The sequence below is a fragment of the Aythya marila genome (genome assembly GCF_965140915.1).
Source record: "Aythya marila genome assembly, chromosome: 1".
In the NCBI taxonomy this organism is placed as follows: Eukaryota; Metazoa; Chordata; class Aves; order Anseriformes; family Anatidae; genus Aythya; species Aythya marila.
In genome coordinates, this window is record NC_139042.1 from 201,293,789 (window position 1) to 201,313,895 (window position 20,107).

Genomic DNA, 20,107 nt, shown 5'->3' on the forward strand with positions numbered 1-20,107 from the left:
GACTTGTAAACAGAACAAGTAAGATGGGAAGTCACTGATGGAAAATAAACACAAAATATCAAGATGTCATTTTAAGAGTTGTTTTTATGACCATTACCATCCTTGAAAACTGTGTTAGAACAGTCAGAGTGCATGTATTCTGGTCCTGAAATTAAGGACTAGACTGTTATTCACCAGAGAGAGCACTTAAAGCACTTTACTCCAATTATATGTCTGCTATTCAATGCATGAGGCTGTTAGTGCCTCCTGGAGCAATTATCTGTAAAAGTCTTGTAGTTGGGATCGACTTCCACTGGGTGGTGACCAAGACTTGCTAGAGCAAGAGTAAGTGAGTAGACTAAAACTTTCTTTAATATCACTTGAATTTTTTATCTTTTGGTCAACAGTCAGATCTGCTGATATTTGCTTTGCTCCTTGTCATGTCAGGTAATATGTTTATCAGCAGAAAACGAGCACCTAATTGTTCTTTCTTCATTTAAATTCTCTTGCTCTACTTCCATTTCTCTCCTTTCTCCCCCATTTTTCTTTGTTTCTTCTTCTCTTGTACTTTTTTTCTCTTTTCTTTGTTGTTTGCTTATTTATACAATATTACATCCAATCAACTAAATCACAACCTTTCTTTTAAAAGAAAAACATAAAATCCTATGGTACCAGCTCTACATATTCTAACATAAGCTGTTATAAGCTTTCCCAAAGGACACATATAACTTAACTCTGTCTAGGAAGCTGTTTTGTTGAAGGAAGCTGGGGAGAAAAGATGCAGTTGGGCATTTTCTGATGGCCCAGTTAGCTTCGGAAGACAACGGCACATTCAATGATTGTTGAGGTTGCTGCCAAAACTCTCACCAGCTGAACTGAACATCTTTGTCTTAAATCCTAGTTGGAAGTGCTTTTAAACCTTGTGTGTAAACATCGTAGATTGTGTAGAAGATTACTTGTCCCAGGAATACATTTTGTAGGACTCAGAAGTTCCTCCCTTGTTATTTCTTCAGACAGGAAGGTATGCCCAGAAAGTGAAGTAGCTCAGACTTAGGGCCAACAGCACAAACAGGTTCAGTTTAATGGCCTTGAAAACATACAAATAAAATTTCTGCATGCTCAGATCTGAGAAATTCGACCAATGAGTTGAGCTGATGTAGTAAAGATGATGGCTAAGAGCTGCATGAGAGGCTTCAGGCAGAGCTGGAGTGGAAAATGGGTAGATAAAAGATACGCAGCTTGTTAGAAGAATCAGTGTTTTTGCATGCTTCTCTGGCAAGCTATTTATGTACCTCTTACTAGTAGAGATGTTTGTTGTGATTTAGTTTCTTCTGTTTGCTTTTGAATTGTGGTTTCTTTTCCTTTGCTTCTTGCTTTTATTCCTTTTTTCTTTCTTTTCTTGCCAGCATGCAACATCACGGTTTTCTTCATATTCTCGCTAATAGCAGGCTGCTTGAAGCATTCACAGGCATAGTCTGCATGCTAGTTTGTGCACTTGAGAAGCATTAACGTGCATGCTGATGGATTTTTGTTATTTTCTACCTCCTTAGTTTTGTGGACTTCTTTGAACTTCATGAGTTTTCATCTGTTTTTAAATAATAAAGTACTTTGATAGCTCCACGGGAAGTGTCAGCTCTGTAGATGTGTCTATATGTGTTTGTATATTAAAATTGGAATTAAATATGCTTTTTTTGCAGTTTTAAAACAAATAGGTTTTACTCTAGGAGGTGATCAGTTTGGGGGGATGTCTTTGTGCTCAGCGCTGTGGATCCTTGTTACAACTCCTTTCCTTCCAGTGTTTGTTATGGCAGGAGGTGATGAGAGCTGAAGAATTTTTTGGAACAGAACTAGGCGTGTGCTTTGTAGCTTGGATTAATAAACAAATATCTCTAGCAATGTGGCCTTTCCTAAAGTTTGATGCAAATGTGGTTGATTAAGCAAGCTGTGTCAGTTGTTTCAGACCAAGGTCAAGTTAAAACAAATTCAGTGGAAGCCTTGTGGCTAAGATTTAGAGCTGTATTTCTTCTTTTCCTCACTGACCCTCCTTCCACACATACACATTGTTCCATATTTTTGCTTCCTGTGAAAGCACCAAGCTCCAATATTACCGGCCTGTAAAAAGCTGGAGGTCTGGTATGATGCTGTTAGAATGCAAAGGTTTGCTTCTACATGAACTATGGTTGGCTTGGAACTCTTTGCTTATTGCTCAGTGCATGAATTAATTCCAAGTTTGAACAGTTTCACAGCAGACATGGCAAGGCTTCTCTGATACTCATTTTACACCTGTAATTCATTTTACACCTGTAATTCATATTACAGCAATACATTGTCGAAATAGCATGGAGCACATGAGTTGTAGTGTTCTTTTACCCTCAAATGGGAAGGAAAGATGACAGAAAGCAATCTTCAAAGCAGCCTAGATAGAATTCAATAAGAATGTCTGCACTGTTCTCACTTGGGTTTTATTAGAGCTTAAGGGTAATTAAGAAACCTTAAATGTATGAAATTAAAGAAACAAAAAACTCCAGCAAACCCCACCTTTATTGTACGACCAAGTATATTTCAAAGGATCTCATATTGCTCTGTGTGCATTTCTTAAAGAGTAAAGGCTGAAGGAAAGGAAATCCATTCATGGGTTTAACGTCTTTATGACAAAGAAGGAAGCATTGCAGGCACTAGAGGATCTGGTCTTGTCTTCTTTTTTTTTTCCCCATATAGCTTGAATACTTGTATTACAAGCATGGAATTAAAATAATACATTTTTTTTCTAAAACATTTATGACACACAAGGACAGAAATTAAATAATTTACAGACGTTGAGGAGACATTTTCTTATATCATCCCATAACTACCACGATAACCTGGAGGTTATGTGTGATTCATGATTAGCAGCATATAAACGCTGCATTCTGTTTAATTCAAATGACAAATTTTTGTTATATACTTTCGATATTGTTTTTTAATTCAGACTTCATGATGTGCAAGTCTGCAAGTCCATGCTCCAGATTTTAGCCTGGTCTCTGAATCACGAGGCCCCACCGAGACTGAGAACAAACCACGAAGCTTGTAATTTCAAGACCCACTCACTGGTGCCTGATGCTAAGGCCCTACCCCACCACATAGCCTGCTGCTCTGTCTTGCATATCTTCTTCATCACTGAGTAAAGAATGCCAGGTGTACAATCCTGCAGGATGATTTAACTTGTGGAAGCACAGATTTGGGGGCAAGTAGTTGGGGAGGGGGCTTAGCATGGGTAATTTGTTTGCTGAGGCATAGCAAGGTGGACAATGAACACCCTCAGTGTAAGAGAAGAGGTTTAAATATCTAAATAATTGTATGATCATAACTGATGAGTAGGGAAAAATGAGTGGAAGGTTTTTTTCTGCAGAAAACGAGTAGGTTGGATTTATTATATGTAAACTGAGGTTTCTGAAGTTGTTAATTTCTAAAGGAAAGGGTGCATTTCCATATGACCTCTGGCCTCCTGTGAAGACTGTGAATATCAAGAAAAGGGTAGTTTAATTGTTTGGCAAACCCAGGCTATGTGTAGTGGTTTTTTTAAAGTACTTTTTATTTAGTTATCTTGTCATGACACACAGCACTGTTGTATTTCTCTCTGCTGTCTTCCTGCTATGTCCTAGCTGGCACAAACTGTAAGTTTTCATTTAGTTTATATAGCAACTGATCCGTGATGGTAGTTTGTTATGCTGTTGTAATAAATAACACTGACCTTGGCTGCTGGCTTTCCTCTGTGTACCTCTAGCACGAACCAGTCATCAAAGACTGAACTCGTACTATTGACTGTAAAAATGAACATGGCTTTCTTCTCATTGCAGCGCTCACACCAGGGATAGAGACGTTTATATGTATTCACCATGTGAGCCCATATAGACACTTAAAGGGAATTTTAATTACAAATACCTCGCAAAAGTGAGGCTAACTTTAAAATCTTCAAGATCTTAACTAACCTTAAGATCTTTGGTGATGAAGGAAGATTTTACAGTTCTGGTCTTTTAGGAAGAAGCAGGAATTAAAATTGTTTTATGGCTGTTTTATATATTTTTTTATTTTGTGTAACGTTTAAGAATAGCCATTTCCTTTTTTTCTACATACAGTAGGACCTTTACTTAATAGACTGATAAATAGTTGGATTTGTTTGGCTGTGCTGACTTTATAAGTTTTTTTTTAATTGTTTTTCTGGAAATACAGAACATCAAATAAATAAAATGTAGATTAATAAATTTAATGAGAAGTATGTGACCTTTTCAATACATAATGGGAGAAATGAGTGGATTACACAAAGTCACATGCAAGAAGATGGTGGTAAAAGACAATGGCTAAGAAGATGAAGGACGTTGAGTGCTAAGGGGAGACTGGTGTGGAAAATTCAATGTAAATTTTTCTGTAAATAAAATTCAGCAATGAAACACTTCTTTATACTTTCTGTAGTGGCACTGTGGGCTGTTCTCAATCTCCGTTTAATTGATGTTTAGCACTGGCTGTTGTGATGTGTTGAGCTCAAAATGGGAGAGCTTGCCAGTTGTATCCTGGTTCTGTAACTTGAACGCTCATTTGAAATCATGATATAGACAATTTCAGCATTAGCTACTTAAGTTGTTCTATAGCTGATAGAAAGCTGAACTGAAAAAATGGTGATTCTGTGTAGAGTCTTCTTGTTACGGTGTCACTTTCTAATACAGAGAATGACATCCCCTAAGCAGGGGCTGAGGAAGAACAAGGGCATGACTGCAGATGTTAACGGGAAGCAGCACTCAAAAAAGAAGTGAGAGAAAGTTCAGAGATGTCTGCTAGAGAGGTTGCACATGTGAGGGCAGAGCAGATAGCATGGCTTGCCAGCAGTGAACAGCAAAAGATGACTGAATGGAAGGTGGTGGATTGGAAGAGGGATATCAGAAAGGATCTTTAAAGTGGAGAAGTAGTTTATTTACTGTGATGAGGACAGTGCAAGGAGGGATATGTACAGAGTAGGTAAGGTAGCCAAAATACCATCTAGGAAAATGATTATTTTTTTTTCTTCATCAGCAATGTCAATGAGGAAAAGCTTGACAAGATCGTATCGGCTGAAGAAAGGAAGACTAGAGTAACTGGTTGAGATGAGAGCCTAAACAAATTCTTTGTTAAAATACAGAAAAACCTTTAAGGTCTTTGACAGAATGGTTATCCAGAGAGAGGCTTGGATAATTTAGTTATTTTTGCTTGCATGACCAATAGATCAAAGATGATTTCTATACACATGTGAATTTGTTATTACTGTTCTTTCTTTAGGTAAAGAAGATGAATTTCCAAAGAAGCCATTGGGGCAAATTCCATCAGGACCTCAGCCTGCTATGCCTAATTCCACTCCAATGCTTAATGGACAGAACAGCACTGGTACACAAACAGTGAGAAGGACGGAGAGGAGACCATCCTCTGGAGAAGAACCGGAAAGTTCACCAAATAACCGAAAAAGAATTAATTCACTGGAAAAACAACCTTCCTTAAAACAGCAGAAGTCCCGACCGATAGACACACAGAGTATACAGTCTAAAACTGAGGTAGATGCTAGAAGAAAGCCTCAACCCATGGGGCAAGACAACTCAAGGCAATATGATAATGCAGCTGCTAACCAAAATTCTAACGCTATTTCAAATACAAGAAGGGAATTTGTACCTAAGTGGAATAAACCATCCGATATCAAAATAATGGAAAAGACTATGAAACTTACTGCAGAGGTGAAAGGAAGGCCAATAAATCATTCAGTTTCAGGCTCACCACCAGGTTCTGCAGAAACACAGCCTTTGAATGTAAAGCAAAAGATGAGGGTTTTGGATGCTGATGAAGGTAAGCGTGGGTCTAATGCGTCACAGTATGATAATGTTCCAGAAGCTGATATTGAGAATGAGAATTTTGTTGAAGAGATGCTTGAGAGAGCTCATCCACAGAGTCCAAGGCATGTAGCATATTCAAATAGTCCAAGAAAACAAGCTGATAAAATACCCGCTCCATTAAAATTATCCAACAATTATACCTTCACTTCCCAACCCAGATCTCCAAAATACTCCTTGCCCTCTGATGGACCACCTCATGGACTGAATGTAAAACAGCCACTGCCATCTTATAATAATCCACCTACTTACCATGGAAATTCTCCAAAGCACGTTTCCAGTATAGGCAATACAAGTTCCATACCTCTGCACTACCACGGGAATCGAACCAGCCCTTCTGGTAGGCCATATGGTTCTTTTATTTCAGCAGATTACTCTCCAGATAAATTACAAGTGAACTCGTATCCTGCCAATCGCCAAAATCCTCTCTCCCCAGCCCCTGCTCGGATAGAAGTAGCCCCTGTCGATGCCTATACCAGCAACTTGAGGTCCCCCCCAGGTGTCAAATTCATAATCCCTCCTGTGGACTATTTACCAGAAGATAGAAAGTGGCCCGATGCTGCGTATATTTATAGACACGAACCGTACAGGCAGCCCTGGAACCAAGACATTAACACGGGTCACTTGGATAACTTCCAGAAATACCAGCATTTTCAGGCAACACCGTTTCAAGACCACGCTTTTCCTGCTGTTTCTGTGGACGGTCCAATAAGATACAGGACTTCACCAAACTTTGAAGAGCATGGTTCACCACAATACCAATATTCAGGTCCATCAGCTCAAGCCCAACACTACCGAAATCGAAACGATGGATTGTCTATGCATGAGTCTGTGCTTCTCTGAGAATCTGTCTGTACTTACTAAAGTGGCAAGAACCAAACTCAGTTATGCATTACTGTGTTAGCAGTAGTCCACCTCATTTCCTCTATGAAATGTGGACAATTCACATGACTCTGTCAAAAACAACACTATTTCAAAGATGTTTCAGGCTTTCACTGAAGGCTAGTTGAGTTTTTAGACTTGCATCGAAGCTCTTGAAAGTGATCTGATGCACATAGCCGTAGCAATAGCAATAAGATCATATACACAGGATAGCTAATACTGTCATTTTCCCTCAAATTTAAATAACTCGTGTTATGATCTTTCTGCCTAAAACCTAACACATTTACAGGTTTTATTTTTGACTGACATTGTTAATGCACTGTATAGATGTGTGGGTGCGTGTGTGCGAGTGTGCACTTACACGAATGCATATGAAAAAGAGCTAAAGAGTTTAAATGTAAATTGCATTTAACTTTGGGCAAAGCTTGTGAAGTACTTTTATTTCATATTAATTTTTCTTTATAATTTATTTGAGAAGCCATTCATTTTGAATGGGATTTTCTGTCATTGTTATACAGCTGCCTCAGTATCCCGGTATCTGTTCTGGGCAGGGGAGATACTTTGGGATTATTAATTTAAATTTATGTGAGAGTTAATTTCCTCTCCTTTGACTACTGTTCGTCATTTTCCTCAGCAGGAAGGAGCAGGCAGGCAAAAGCAGAAACCCAAAAATGTCTTTATAATCTGGCTAAGAAATGGTGCTGAAAATTCAGGGCAGTCTCCAGTTTCGTAGGTGAATTGAAAGCGGAGAGTTTTTACCTTTGCACCCAAACCTACCGTCAGAATGTCTGAAATCTGAAAAACGTTGGGGCACGGTGGGAGCAAGGCCAGATCCAGAAATGGTGCTGCACCCTTCACTTTTTGCCATGCCGTGCTGTCAAGCTAAACAAATTGGTTGCAAGGCCAAATCTCACAGGTATCAGAACTCCCAGCTCCTTGACGCTCTTGAGAAGTACACGCAGGAGGCTGAGACTTGGTCGTGACTTGATATTCCCTGAGCCATGCGCATATGCAGCGTCCCTTCCTTTAAGCTTTGTCATGTCAATTCCATTTTGGTTTTGCCCTTTTTTTCCCCAAAGAGCCAGCAGGTTCGTGCCTGCGATAGGGCACGTGCTGCTGTGCTTTCAGGCTGCTGAGAGACTGTTGTTTGTTTTTTTTACACTAAAACCATCCTGACTGTTAATAGGAAGCTTAGACTCCAGGTAACGTATTTTTAATTAGCGTTTGCAGCCTTTTTTTTTTTTTTTTTTTTTTTTTTTACTTTGTTTGCTTTTCCTTTCGTTGACTGTGAACTGGGGGTGACAAAAATGAACTGGGGGGTGACAAAACCGCAGGTTGAAGTGGCACGCGGAGGATGCAGCCTTGTGAGCTGCCAGGGACCATGCAGGCAGTGCGGGATGCACTGACCTCTCCTTGAAACCAAGGGGACCGGAGGCGGGTAAGGATCTCGCCAGAAGAGGTCCTTGGAGTGCTTAGCAGAGAGATTTTCTAATCCTTAAGTACCTAGCATCGGTAGCAACATCGGTTCTGGATGGATTCGAAGGTTGTCCTGTTCTCTTTTGTAAGATTTGTTAACTGAAAACGTAGAAATGGATTTTATTTTATTTTCCTTTAAAGAATGAGCTTTAGTGCCTCTTATTGCTGCAGGTTGGCTCTGTAAGTTTTAAGGTACAGAAGTAAAACAATTTTTACAAATGGAAGTAACATTTACTTAGTATATTTCAAAAACCTTTTTTTTTTGTTTTGTGTATATGATGTGTCTGATGTAATTTTTAATGAACTGGGCAATTTTATATTTGAAGAGTCGCAAACTGCAGCGAAGTAACAGTAGCAAAGCACTACACTGAAACTCTAAAATTGTGAAGATAAATATGACTTGGGCTTACCTTAGTTCTGCTTGCTTACAGCAGCTTAGAAATGTATGTACATAATATCGTGGCTCAGTGTAATAATCGCAGTGTTTAACGATGGTTCTGTAATTCGTAACAAGGCTGTACAATTCATTTGTGCAAGCAACACAAAGCTCTAAAATATGTATCAGCATTAGTAAATACTGTAGATTTTTATATATAAAAAATATATACACATTATTTTCTTATGTCATCTGCAACAGTTTTATAACTGTGTATCCTATTTTGATGTGACTGTATTTTTAACGTTAAAATAATAATAATTAAGCCTCTGTTGTTTTGTCTTTATTTTTCGTTGTCTAATTAGCTCAAAACTGCACAAATGGTTGTTCATAATTGTGTCTCGATATATCTACATGTCCAATTTGAGTTGTTTATATATATTTATTTTTTGACTAAGCAGTGGGGATACGGGCTGTACAGTGCTTTTGCACTGCTACAGAAGTAGCAAGGTTATTGATTATAGTTGACCACACCGCTAAACATGACCCTGTCGCTTTGTGAAAGCTAGGAATATAAATTGTGATGATGATTTTCTGGTTTTGTTCCAATAACCTCACCCAGTACCAATTCCAAAGAAGAGGATTGGTATTGTATAGTTCCTTAAAAACAGCCTCGTGCCCCAAGCCTGCAGAGCAAAGCACGCTTTGGTTTCCATCGAACAGGACAAACCCAACTCAAGGCAGTGCCAGACTGAAATCCGCGCGTCGTGCCGGTAAGAAGCACCCTCGCTGCGGGGTGCAGTGAGACACAGCCGTGCCAGTGTCTTGCTGGAGGAGGGAATCATCCCGGCGTAATGGATTAGATACCCTCCAAAGAGCTCTTCTGTCACTGCTTGCTTTGATCTGAAAACAGTCAAGCAGGAAGTATCAACATAAAATACTTTTTTTTTTTCCTTTTTTTTTTTTTTCTTTTTTTTCCCCACGGTTTCTTAATAATTTTCTAGAATTTGCCTGCTTTGAGCTGTACAAATTGTAGGTTTCTTGTGGAAGGTAGCCGTCATGGCCCTCCTTACGGGCAGTGAGACAATTTCAGGGTAGAGGTTCGGAGAGTGAGTTATCTCCACTACCACAAAGAACACAGCAGACTAAATGAGGATAGATGTCTAACCTCTGCATGGCAGAAAATAAGTGAGATTAATCAGAATATAAGAGCAAAAGGAAATCACATCAGTCGTACGCTGTGAACTTCTGTGCTTGCTTTTCCTTTGACACTAGATTAAATCTGAAGACTTCACTGCTGGAATGTACAGGAGACTGAAATCCTTCAAATTGTTGGGGCCCTGGGAAAAAGACAGGAAGGACTGCAGCTATCGCTGCTACTCCCAGCCTTTTCCATGAATGGGATTTGATTATGTGATCAAAACCGCTTCTCTCTAATCAAAGCACGCACGCTACAAGCGAGGACAGAAGTCTTCCTGCTCCTGCTGGGACCCGCGGGAAGATTCTTGTCTGACGTCAGCTTCGGTGATGAATTTGGATCTAAGCATCATCATCACTCAGGCATCCGAGGAAGAGAATATGACTTCGGGAAAATGATCTTAATCTTTCCCTCTCCCCGGATCCAGCTGTGGCCTGTCTGTACCGCTTCAGGGAAGGTGACACAGAGGAAAGAGAAAACTCCTTTAGCCAGAAGTCTATTAAGGAGAGTATTCCCTCCTAATCCCCGCTGATGATTACCCAAAGCCTCAAAGCATGATATTCTTCGCAATTGTTTGAGAATGATCAGATCAATGCAGGCAATTCTTTTCTTTTTTTTTTTCCCCCCCCCCAGGGCCATAAGGGAAGGTCTTTCACACATGTAAATGTTGCCTGCCTCCGTAACACCTGCCAGCAGGATTAATCCCTAACCGGAAAGCAATTCCTCGCTACAACTAGAAGTTGCAATACGAATACTAAGGGATTTCAGAAATCTCGGAGGTTGCAGACAAGGACTAGCTTACTGCTAGTCGGATACACCTTTGTCATAAACCGCTCGCTAGCTCCAAAATTAGATGCAAGGAGTAAACAACATGGAAATGTTGAAAAACAGCGCAGCCTTCCAGTGTGGAGAAGCAAATCCAAAGATTCCCCGAGGTGCGTACGCATTTTCCAAGGAGATTTCTCTCAAGAATCCTATCCTGAATTTCACATCACACTCCGATATGACTTTGAAATGGACTTGCAAATTACAGACTTTTTTTTTTAATCTCCCCCTTGGGTGGCATTACATTCCGTGCACAAAGAGGAATGCCAGTTAAAATATGCCATCAGACGCCCACCGTTTCATCTCCAGCAGAGTACATTCTGCTGTCGGTACTTCAGTGAGAGGAAAATATAATCTTTTTCTTTTTTTTTTTTTTTGTAGCCCTTCATATTTTATTTTCATTTTTTTGCAGAGCTCTGTGAATGTAGCATAGTTATAGCTCAACAGTTACTTAACCGAGTACTGTTAGGTTGCTCTTTAGATGATGTGAAGTTACTGAATAGTTTGCAGCTCATTTATTTTTTATCTTTTTGTGGATTTTGAGACAATCCAAATGCTTTTAATGGCAGAGTTGCAATGAGGAGATGAGTAGGCCAGCAAGTGCAACCAGGGGTATAATTGTGGTCACTAGATTTAGCCTTTAAATGGCTGCCAGATGTGGTGTAGGGGAAGATGACACTGTTTTCTGGTCCTTGTGCCAAGAGGACTTCTTTCAGCATCCCTCTGCTGAGCGATGTGAGTCTCCCAGCGAACGCCCCCTGCCTTGGTGCTCACAGAGGTAACGTGCTAGCAGAAAATCAATGGTGATTTGTGAAGATCTGGGAAAGAAGAGTTCAGAATAATCCAAAAATGAACCTAACTTCTTCTGGCTTTTCTTTTCTGGGGGACGGGGAGGGGGTATGTTTGTTTTACTGAAGATTTTATTGTCAGCCTTGTCAAGGTGAGCTGTGCTCGATTCTTCTGTCTCTTTCCTTGCTCTGATAATATGCCAGCTCTTGTTTTCCTGAGGTTTTGTGATGCCTTTTTGCTGCTGTTCATCGGGAACATGATAAAGCAGTTAATAACAGAGGTTGCTGTTTGCCTCTTTGGCTTTGCCTCTCTCTAGACAATGTGCAAATTAAAACAAATCAGTTATCTGCTCAATATCATACTTGGTCAGAAATTCTCCAGGATTTTTTTTTTTCTTTTTTTTTTTTTTTTTTTGACAGAAAGCAATTTAATTTAGCAATTGGCGAAGGACACAATAGTGTAGAGGCACTTGCATGGTCTCGGCCATCCAAAGCCGTGGGTTGCTTCTGCTCAGTATCAAGCAACAAAGGCGATCTTACACGCAGGACCGATCAAGCGTTTTTGCACAATGCTGGATCGTGCCACAGAAACGTGCCAGCTCAGACTGGCAGCAGGTCAGATGTAGCTACAACATGCTTGGTTTGGTTAGGTAAATGCCTCCTTGTTTCCTGATAATACAGCGCTTTTGTCAGATTTTTCTCCTTGAAATGAGTCGGAGAGCTGGAGCTGGTGCTGTGAACCAGGACGGCCGTGCTCCCGTCCTCACTTAAGAAGACTGCAAGTGAAACTTTCTCATTCGAACCATCCAAACTTGGAGCATTTTCCAGTTCAACAGTATCTTCTGGAATCATCTTCAGTGTTATCCCTTAGGAAAAAACAGATCATACTATTTTTCATAACAGAGAAAAGAGCCCTGTTAGATGATGTACTCCAATCTATGCCTTCATTTGAAGCCTACCCCTTCCCAGATGTTTCCCCCAAAGATAACTCTGACAGCATGGGCTGTGCATCCCTGGGAGTGACACCAAAATCAGTGAGCGATCTGCGTACTGCCACCAGGTAGGTCGTGGGGCATTTTTAGGCAGGTTGGCACCCAGCTATTAAAAAGGGGTTTTGCAATATGGCTAAGTGGAAAGCTTTACTGCCTGAAGAGTCTGCTTGAATCCAGCAGTAATGGGTGGTTTTTGTATTAAAGATCACAAAGCTTTAAAGCAAACGGTCTGGATTTTCAAAGGTGGTGATACTTAGCTGCCTTCCTTTTTGGAATGGGGTTGGATTTCTGTGTAAAGTCCTTTCCTAATAACCCCTGGGCTTTCTTTCTCTGAGAGTCTAACCATGTCCAGGCTGAAGTGTGTTATGGAGAACCCGCACTCTCAGGGGAGGAGGAGTTGATCTGTTCTGGGAGTCAACAGTTCCCAAGTTACTGGGCACGTGCTCAGTAAAAGTAACGTAGAACGAACTGGGTATCTTTTTAAAAAATGTTTTTTGAAAAATAATAATAAAAAAGGCTATAAAAGAGTCCTGTTGCCCTCAGTCTTCCCTAGAGGCAACGCACTGGTCAACTTCCAAAGCAAGTAACCGTGTTAGATCATCTTTATTGAATGTGAACTAATACTTCTGCCATCAGGCAGCCTTTGTTTGTTCAAACTTTCTGTCTGTAACTCCTGACACCCTTCACAGCTCTGTCCCCTTCTGTTCCCCAGGTTTTACAGTGTCAGATCATTTCCCTCGCAGTTATTTCAGCTCCAGCGAATGCGTTTTCTTTCCAATTCTTATGTCACCTCATCGTGGGCTCCCTGCCCTGTATCAACTCATTGTGTTCTCCACTCCATCTCAAAGTCTGTTCTCAGGTTGCAGTGCTTCAAATAAATCACTAAAAAATATATAAAAAAATAAAATAAACAATTTTGAGATCACAAAACAGAAAATTAGTGCATATGTGTATAAAAAAAAAACAATCAAAAATGCTTTTTGAAGGCCTCCCTGGTGGCTGTGCTGTGCTTTGCAGTATGCAGCACCCATGTCACATCTCCTTGGTCTGAGGGACTAGGACATGAAGTGGCTCACTGAGCTTTTCCCTAGGCAATAGCTGGTGTATTTTTTGCATTTTTTATTGTTTTTGAAACCTGGAAGTTTTTGCCCCTCATTGGAGGGCTTTGTGCTGGCCAACACATAGGAACAAGCCAACCTTTATTGGTCAGCTGGGCTCAGTGCTCTTTGCATATATTTCATCACACACAGCGACCAAAGGAAGAAAGAGCAGGCTCTTAATCACAGAATTAGTGAATTGCAGCTACCCAAAGTCATTTGTAGTTGCTGGAGTCCGCCCATTGTTCAAAGCTGCCCCTTTTTGATGCTGTAAATCGTAATTTTGCTATGTAACGTGTAAAAAATGTAGCGTTAACCTCAGGTGTTCTCTTTCCAGTAGTTACGCAGCCAGGTTGGCAGCACCCGGCCTGCCTCCAGCAGTTGTTTCACTGATGTGCTCAGTTTCTGCTGAGCCCACCCAGGCTCACAGCGGGTGAAACGCGCCCCTCGCCTCCTGGGAGTGTTCACAGCTCCTCCTGGGTGATGTCTGTGGGGTTTTATTTGGCTTTTGGTTTTGGGGCCATACTCAAGAAAGCGTTGAGTTTTCACGCTTCTCCTCTCCCACTTCTCCATGCTCTGTTCAAGTCACACCAAACACTGATGAAGAGGGGAAGAGCATAAATTCTCCTCGGTTTAAGCATCTGCAGAGTCAGCCCACTGGAAGTTGTGCAGTCTGTCTGCTCCCCGCGGAGAAAAGTCCCGATGGCACAACTTTCAGCAGGGAAGAAAATAGTTTTGCTCTTTAAATGCCATTATGGAGGGAAAAAAAAAGCAGCACAATTTCAGTGAACGGTGTCACTCTAGGCACGCATTTATCATTGTAAACGTTATGTCTGAAATGCTTGGAAATGCTTTCAGAACTCGTGATTTTGGGCATATAAGCAGATCACAATTGTTGTAACCCCTCTGTTACGCTCCATAGGGTTGGTCAGGTGATATTTTTCCCTTTTAATTTAAGTGGTTCCTTACCGAGGCCTTCAAGTTCTGAAATAACATTTCATGCCACCTTGATAATTACTTGATTATTAACTCTAAAGGCAGACTCCCTTGCCTGCCTCCCCCTTTAGAAGTGAATCATGTTCTGATATTTAGAATGACCCTATGCAGAGACCTCAAATTTCCTTTCCAGCTGGACTAATGGGGCTTGTAGGAGGGAAGCCAAGCTTCCCCGACTTCTAATTATCATCAGATTGGATTAATAAAAGAAAATTGCCTAACTACCAATCCAAGGATGGAGAGTTAGGTGTACCTTTAAAAACGCTTTCGTGTCAGCCGCTGACAAAGTAGTTGAACTATTTTATTTTTTAATTTCCTTTGCTAGCTAGTCCTCCGAGTACCTTATGCAGAAGGATTTGTCCTTGTGTGCACCGTTTGCTGGAGGGGAGTTCAGCAAATCTTAGTCGATAAGTTGGCCGCCCCAGTGGATGTCTCCAGAGGTAAACTTTCAGGCTGTGCTTCCATCTACGAGCCTCAGCCGCGAGCTGGGGAGGTCGCTGGGTGGCTATAAGTAATTTTTTAAGGGTTTTCTATTCAGAGTAAGGAAGGTGAACTGCCTGAACTCCTGTCCTGCAATTCTTTTCTCTTTCTCTGTAAGCAATGCGGTAGCAGTCAATTGTCATGGGGTTGGAATTGTTTCCAGCCATAAAGCAAACACTCAAAGCTTATGCAGTGCTGAAGGAGCACTCTCCATGACAGTACTCCTCTGAGGAAGTTGGGTCTAATTATTTTAAATGACTGAAGCAGGTCAAAGAGCTCGTGTCCAACTTTTCAAGTGACTTAGCACCTGCTATTCTTCATAGAATTTGAGGAGCCAAGGTCCAAATTACTTATGAAGGCAAGGAAGAAATCCTATCTTTATATCCTTGGCATTTAACAGATGCTCAGTTTTGCCATTAGCCTGCAGATGAGTCACTTCACAAAACCTCCCCAGCCTGCATCTTCTGCCCAATGCTTATTTTCTGGTATTGTTTAGACCAAAACGCCGCTATCTTTTTATTTGTAGCTCTGTGTGTTAATGGTGGTGACTCTTAGGGAGAAGTTCCCCCTTTGCTTTTTTTGCCTTTGCTGGGAAAAAATAATAAATGCTTCCCAGCTTAACAGGACTCTTAAAAGATGTCTCTCTTTGCAAGGTTTAATTCCAAAGGTATCTTTGTAGCTGCACAGAATTTCTCAAATAGTTTTTATCCGATCATTTTGTGATAACTCTAGTCTGACCTTTTGGACTTGTTTTTGGCTTGAAGCATTGTTTTTTGTTGTTGTTGTTGTTTTTTTTTTTTTTTTTGGTCTCTTAGCTGCTTTGTTCCTCTACCAGCTAGGAACTGAATTAGTTTTCAGGAAGCTGTCGGTGCTTTGAGGTGGAAATACCTGAACCTCTCACCACGGTGAGCTTGCATAACAAACCGCGAATGGCTTTCTGAATTCAGAAGCTTTACTAGAATGTCAGCCAGAATGCTTAATTATTTTAATTAGAATTCAAAGTGACTGGGAGAATTCTTAAACATTTATGCACTCTCTACCCTTGCCCATTATGTCTCTTCCTGTGCTGGTCTTTTCCACCAGGACTTACGTCAACCCTGCACTTTCTCTGTCTTGTTGCAAGCTCTGAGCAGCCCCTGCTCTTCTTCAGAGAGTCATCACCCTTGGATGTCTGCTCCCTGCCCCTCTCAGAGGGTTTTTTACTCTTTGCACCCCTGCTAGTCATTCCTTGTCCCCTTCTGCTGCCTGCCCTGCTCATGCCCTTCTTAAACACACAAATGGAAGCCATCGGTCACAGATGCACAACCAAGGTTGGTTCAGTTTTGGATGGCTCTTCTTGCTTGATGTCTTCAAGCTTTCATACTTCTTTGCTTGTGCTTGGTTGGGGCTGGGGGGAACCTTTCTGGGCTGGAGAAAAAAGCTGCCTTCAGCAGATCTTCAGTCCTCCAGGACTACGGTAATGATTGCACGAACCTACTGAGCTCAGCAAAACAGGAATAGATATCGCTAAGAGTCGAGCCAAAGCCGTACAATTGATGAGAGATTTTTTCATAAACAAGGTGAAAAATTCATCAGCGTTTGCATGCTTGGTGCTTGAGACTAGAAACTTTGGAGAAGTCTTCGTATCTGTTGGTAATGCATTTCAGGCAGGGGTGGCACTGTACAAACAACTCTTCTCATATCTGGTTTTCTTTTAAGTTATATTTCGTTCATTTTTGATGGCATTCTTTTTTTTTTTTTTTTTTTTTTTTAGAGGGGGGATTTATTTATTTATTTTGTATACACAAATCTGGATGATGATGCTTTCATGTCTGTTCAGAAGCACTGAATTAAGTGATGGTTCTCTCTGAGTTTCTGTGCCTAATGCCAAATTTTTTGTCTCTTCGAGCTAGATGAACCTGTTGCTCTGTGACTCGTTTATTAATTCACCCTGAAAAACATTTTTAGGAGTTTTCCTTTGTAAAGATGTTGTCTAAAAAGCATCTATTTGAAATGAGATTGCTATTGTAACCGCTCGAAGAGGCTCAAAAACCTCATAGCCTTGACATCTAAAGTCTTCCAGAAGAAGATAAGTGGGCTCTGTTTGAAGTGACAGCACAATGCAAAGATGCAGCAGAAGGGAAATGAATTGTATTAATTCTAGCAAACTTCAAGAAACTTATTATATCTCTGAAAGTTCTTTACAGCTTTGGTTCAGAGGTCTCAGATATAAAGGAGCATTGAAACCAAGGACGAAGATGCCAACAAAGACTTGTGGAAGATGGAGGACCCAGACCTATGAAAGTGACACTTCTTCATTCAGGCTTCTTTCAGAGAAATAGCAATAATAACAATAAAAAAAGCACTCGGCAACATCTCTGATCACAAAGGCTGAATGAGTTTCTGGCCTCTGAGACTGAAAGGATTTTTCCATTGATAGTTAAACATAGTCATGGGCAGCTGTCACGCAAGGTACAGTCTGAGGCTATGGCAGTCAGCTGAGGCCATAGCTCACCAGTGTACAGGCAGAGTCCAGCTGTGTGTACCTGTTATATATGCATACATAAAAATTATTGGCCTGCCTTGCATGTCAGTTTTTTTTCTCAACAGTACTTAATATATCTTTTATGAAAAATGACAACTTTCAAGAACAGATCTATTATTTGACTGTAAAAATGGGAAAAAATCAAGAGAATTTGTACATCTTCAAGTTGTCTGCTTTTAATTGACTTATCTTAAAAGTTACAGCTAATGCTTTTAGATATTGTCTAAGTAAATATATTTCCAGAGTTGAGAATGGATTTACAAATGCACCAACTTCCAAAGAGCTGCTCCTGGCATGCAGGTAAGTATGTGGTGCCTTATTCTTTTTAAAAACAGAAGAACAGAAAAACGATATCTCTTAGCCGAGAGATTTAACAATGAGTTTATTGTTCCTAGTTCTAGGGGTTGCAAAGTTGAGGATGTATGAGCTTTTCATGCTGGTGTGTGAATGTTTTAGAAGAGAATAAACTGTTAATATACATAAAGAGTGCCCATGTAGAGCTCCTTGGGAGCTGCTCTGTGCAGATGCTCACCTGGGCATGCTCCGAGGATGCTTCCCATGGTTCCCAATCTTCCTTGTGTTTGGCCCTGTAGAAGGTACCAGCCATTTGCTGTCCTATTTCTATAATTAATGACTGTTAGACTGGCAAGTCTGGGCAACGTATCACAGGTTTTCAGCATTTTATTTTATTTTTTATCTCTAATCCAAATTCTTTGGATCAAAATTTGTGTTCATACCACAGAATAATAGAATGGTGTGAGCTGGAAGGGACCTTAACGATCACCTAGGCTACCCCTCTGCCATGGACAGAGCCATCTTTCACCAGACCATGTTGCCCAAAGCCCCATCCAATCTGATTTTGAACACTTCCAGGGCTGGGTCATCATCCAGTTTCTCTGTGCAACCTGTTGCAGTGTCTTACTCTCATCATGAAGAATTTCTTCTTCCTTATACCCCATCTAAAGCTATCTTCTTTCAGTTTAAAACCTCTGCCCTTCTCCTGCCTCTTTCCCTCCCCCTCTTTTTTTTTTTTTCTTTTTTCTTTTTTTCTTAAGCACCCAGGAAACGAAACTCTTGTTTTCCAATGAAAGATCAAATGAAACTGAACTGAGACCCCTCCAACCGAAGGATTTCCTTGCATTTGGTTATGTTCAAATTGATTTCATTGTACTGTGATCCTTTAAAAAGAAATACTTTATTTTGTAAAAGCAAGTTCTTATTATTTGCTGCCACCCAATCTATGTCATCTACAGAGATCTTTTATGAAAATCCACAACATTGATAAGGCATTAAATAATATTGATCTAAGAGTTAGTCCCTGGGGGAATTTGCTAGAAAAAAGCCTCCCTGATTCATATCTCCCACTGGTGCTCTTAAATAGTGCTGCCTTTTTATATCATTGCTTGCAATGTTAACATTAACATCTAACAATAAAGCTATATCTGACACCTGGGGTTTTATTTTTTCAAGTTACTTTTTTTTTTTTTTATGCTTAATTCTTGGAGGTTTTTTTTTTTTTTTCTTTTTTCTTTTTTTTTACAAAGTTTTGATTGAATTCCATTGTCTACATTAAATTTCGTTGTCTATATTTTAACCCTGGTTGGCACTCTTTGTGCTTCCTCCTTTACTTTTTATCATTTATCTTTATTGAAGTATTTGTTCCTTTTAACTAGTTGGCTTTTTGCAGAGCATACCCGCTGTTTTTGTTTAGTTTTCTTTTCTCGTGGAGGAAGACTTTGAAAAATTTACCGTTTTTATCAACATCTCCATCTCTAAATGTAATGTTCCCAGTAAGGTATGCTAACAATTCCCTTGTGCTTTGAAAAACTCTGTCCTTTAAAAATTCCCAACCCACGTGTCAACAGCATGCCTAGCCACACAGAGTGAACAGCACTAAATCACAGCCCCTAGGACTGAAGTCAATTCTAATTTCTTGCTAAAAGATTTACCCCTGGGAATTTAATCCAATTGAGCTGTCCCTTGACTTCACATCATGAAGCATTTTTGCTTCTCTCTCTCTCTCTCTTTTTTCCCCTAGAAGCTCTAAATTTTTTAGGTGGCCACAGGATGCCAGTCTTTTACTTGTAACGTTTAGTATTCCAGTGCTTCGGAGTCTGAGTTTGAATGTCTCAGAGATGGAAGGTGGACACGTGTCCGTAAGGAGCTGAATGAACACTTGATGATGATTTTGAGAGCCAAACAGCATAAGAATGGTTCTATATTCTGCTCTACTCAGGATTGTGAACGTGAGTAGAAGATGGCTTCTTGCTGGTGGTGTGCTAGGAGGCCCTATATATGGTATTAGAAAAAAATATATGAATTACATGAAAATATTTTTAAAATGGTATGTGAACATGTAGCACAGCTGACATTTATCCAAAACATTTTGCATAATAATTGCTGGACTTATTTACCCCCTCCTCCTCCTCTGGAGCTGTAAAACCACTTGTAGACAATGGCGTTAGAAGCATCCTCGCATGAAAGCGCTGGGGGTGTGTGTGTGGAGGGAGGAACTTTAACCCTCATCAGCGTTTCAATGCAATCTATACCCATCGGTGCATTGCCCAGCTGTGTCTCTGGGTCCTTGGTGGCATCCAGCCCTCCAGGTG

The 20,107-nt window shown here is 40.4% G+C and overlaps 1 protein-coding gene across 11 annotated transcripts in view; it reads left to right on the top strand.

Annotated features, from left to right (window-relative positions):
• The window catches only part of USP6NL (USP6 N-terminal like), a 156,495-nt gene extending 147,565 nt beyond the window's left edge, over positions 1-8,930 (top strand). For all 11 annotated transcript variants that reach the window (XM_082771968.1, XM_082771969.1, XM_082771970.1 and 8 more), the window contains one exon: positions 5,266-8,930. In XM_082771968.1, the coding sequence (XP_082628094.1) occupies positions 5,266-6,707 (1,442 nt within the window). In that variant the 3' untranslated portion in view covers positions 6,708-8,930. The remainder of the gene's footprint in view (positions 1-5,265) is intronic.
• The last annotated feature ends 11,177 nt before the right edge of the window (positions 8,931-20,107 follow it).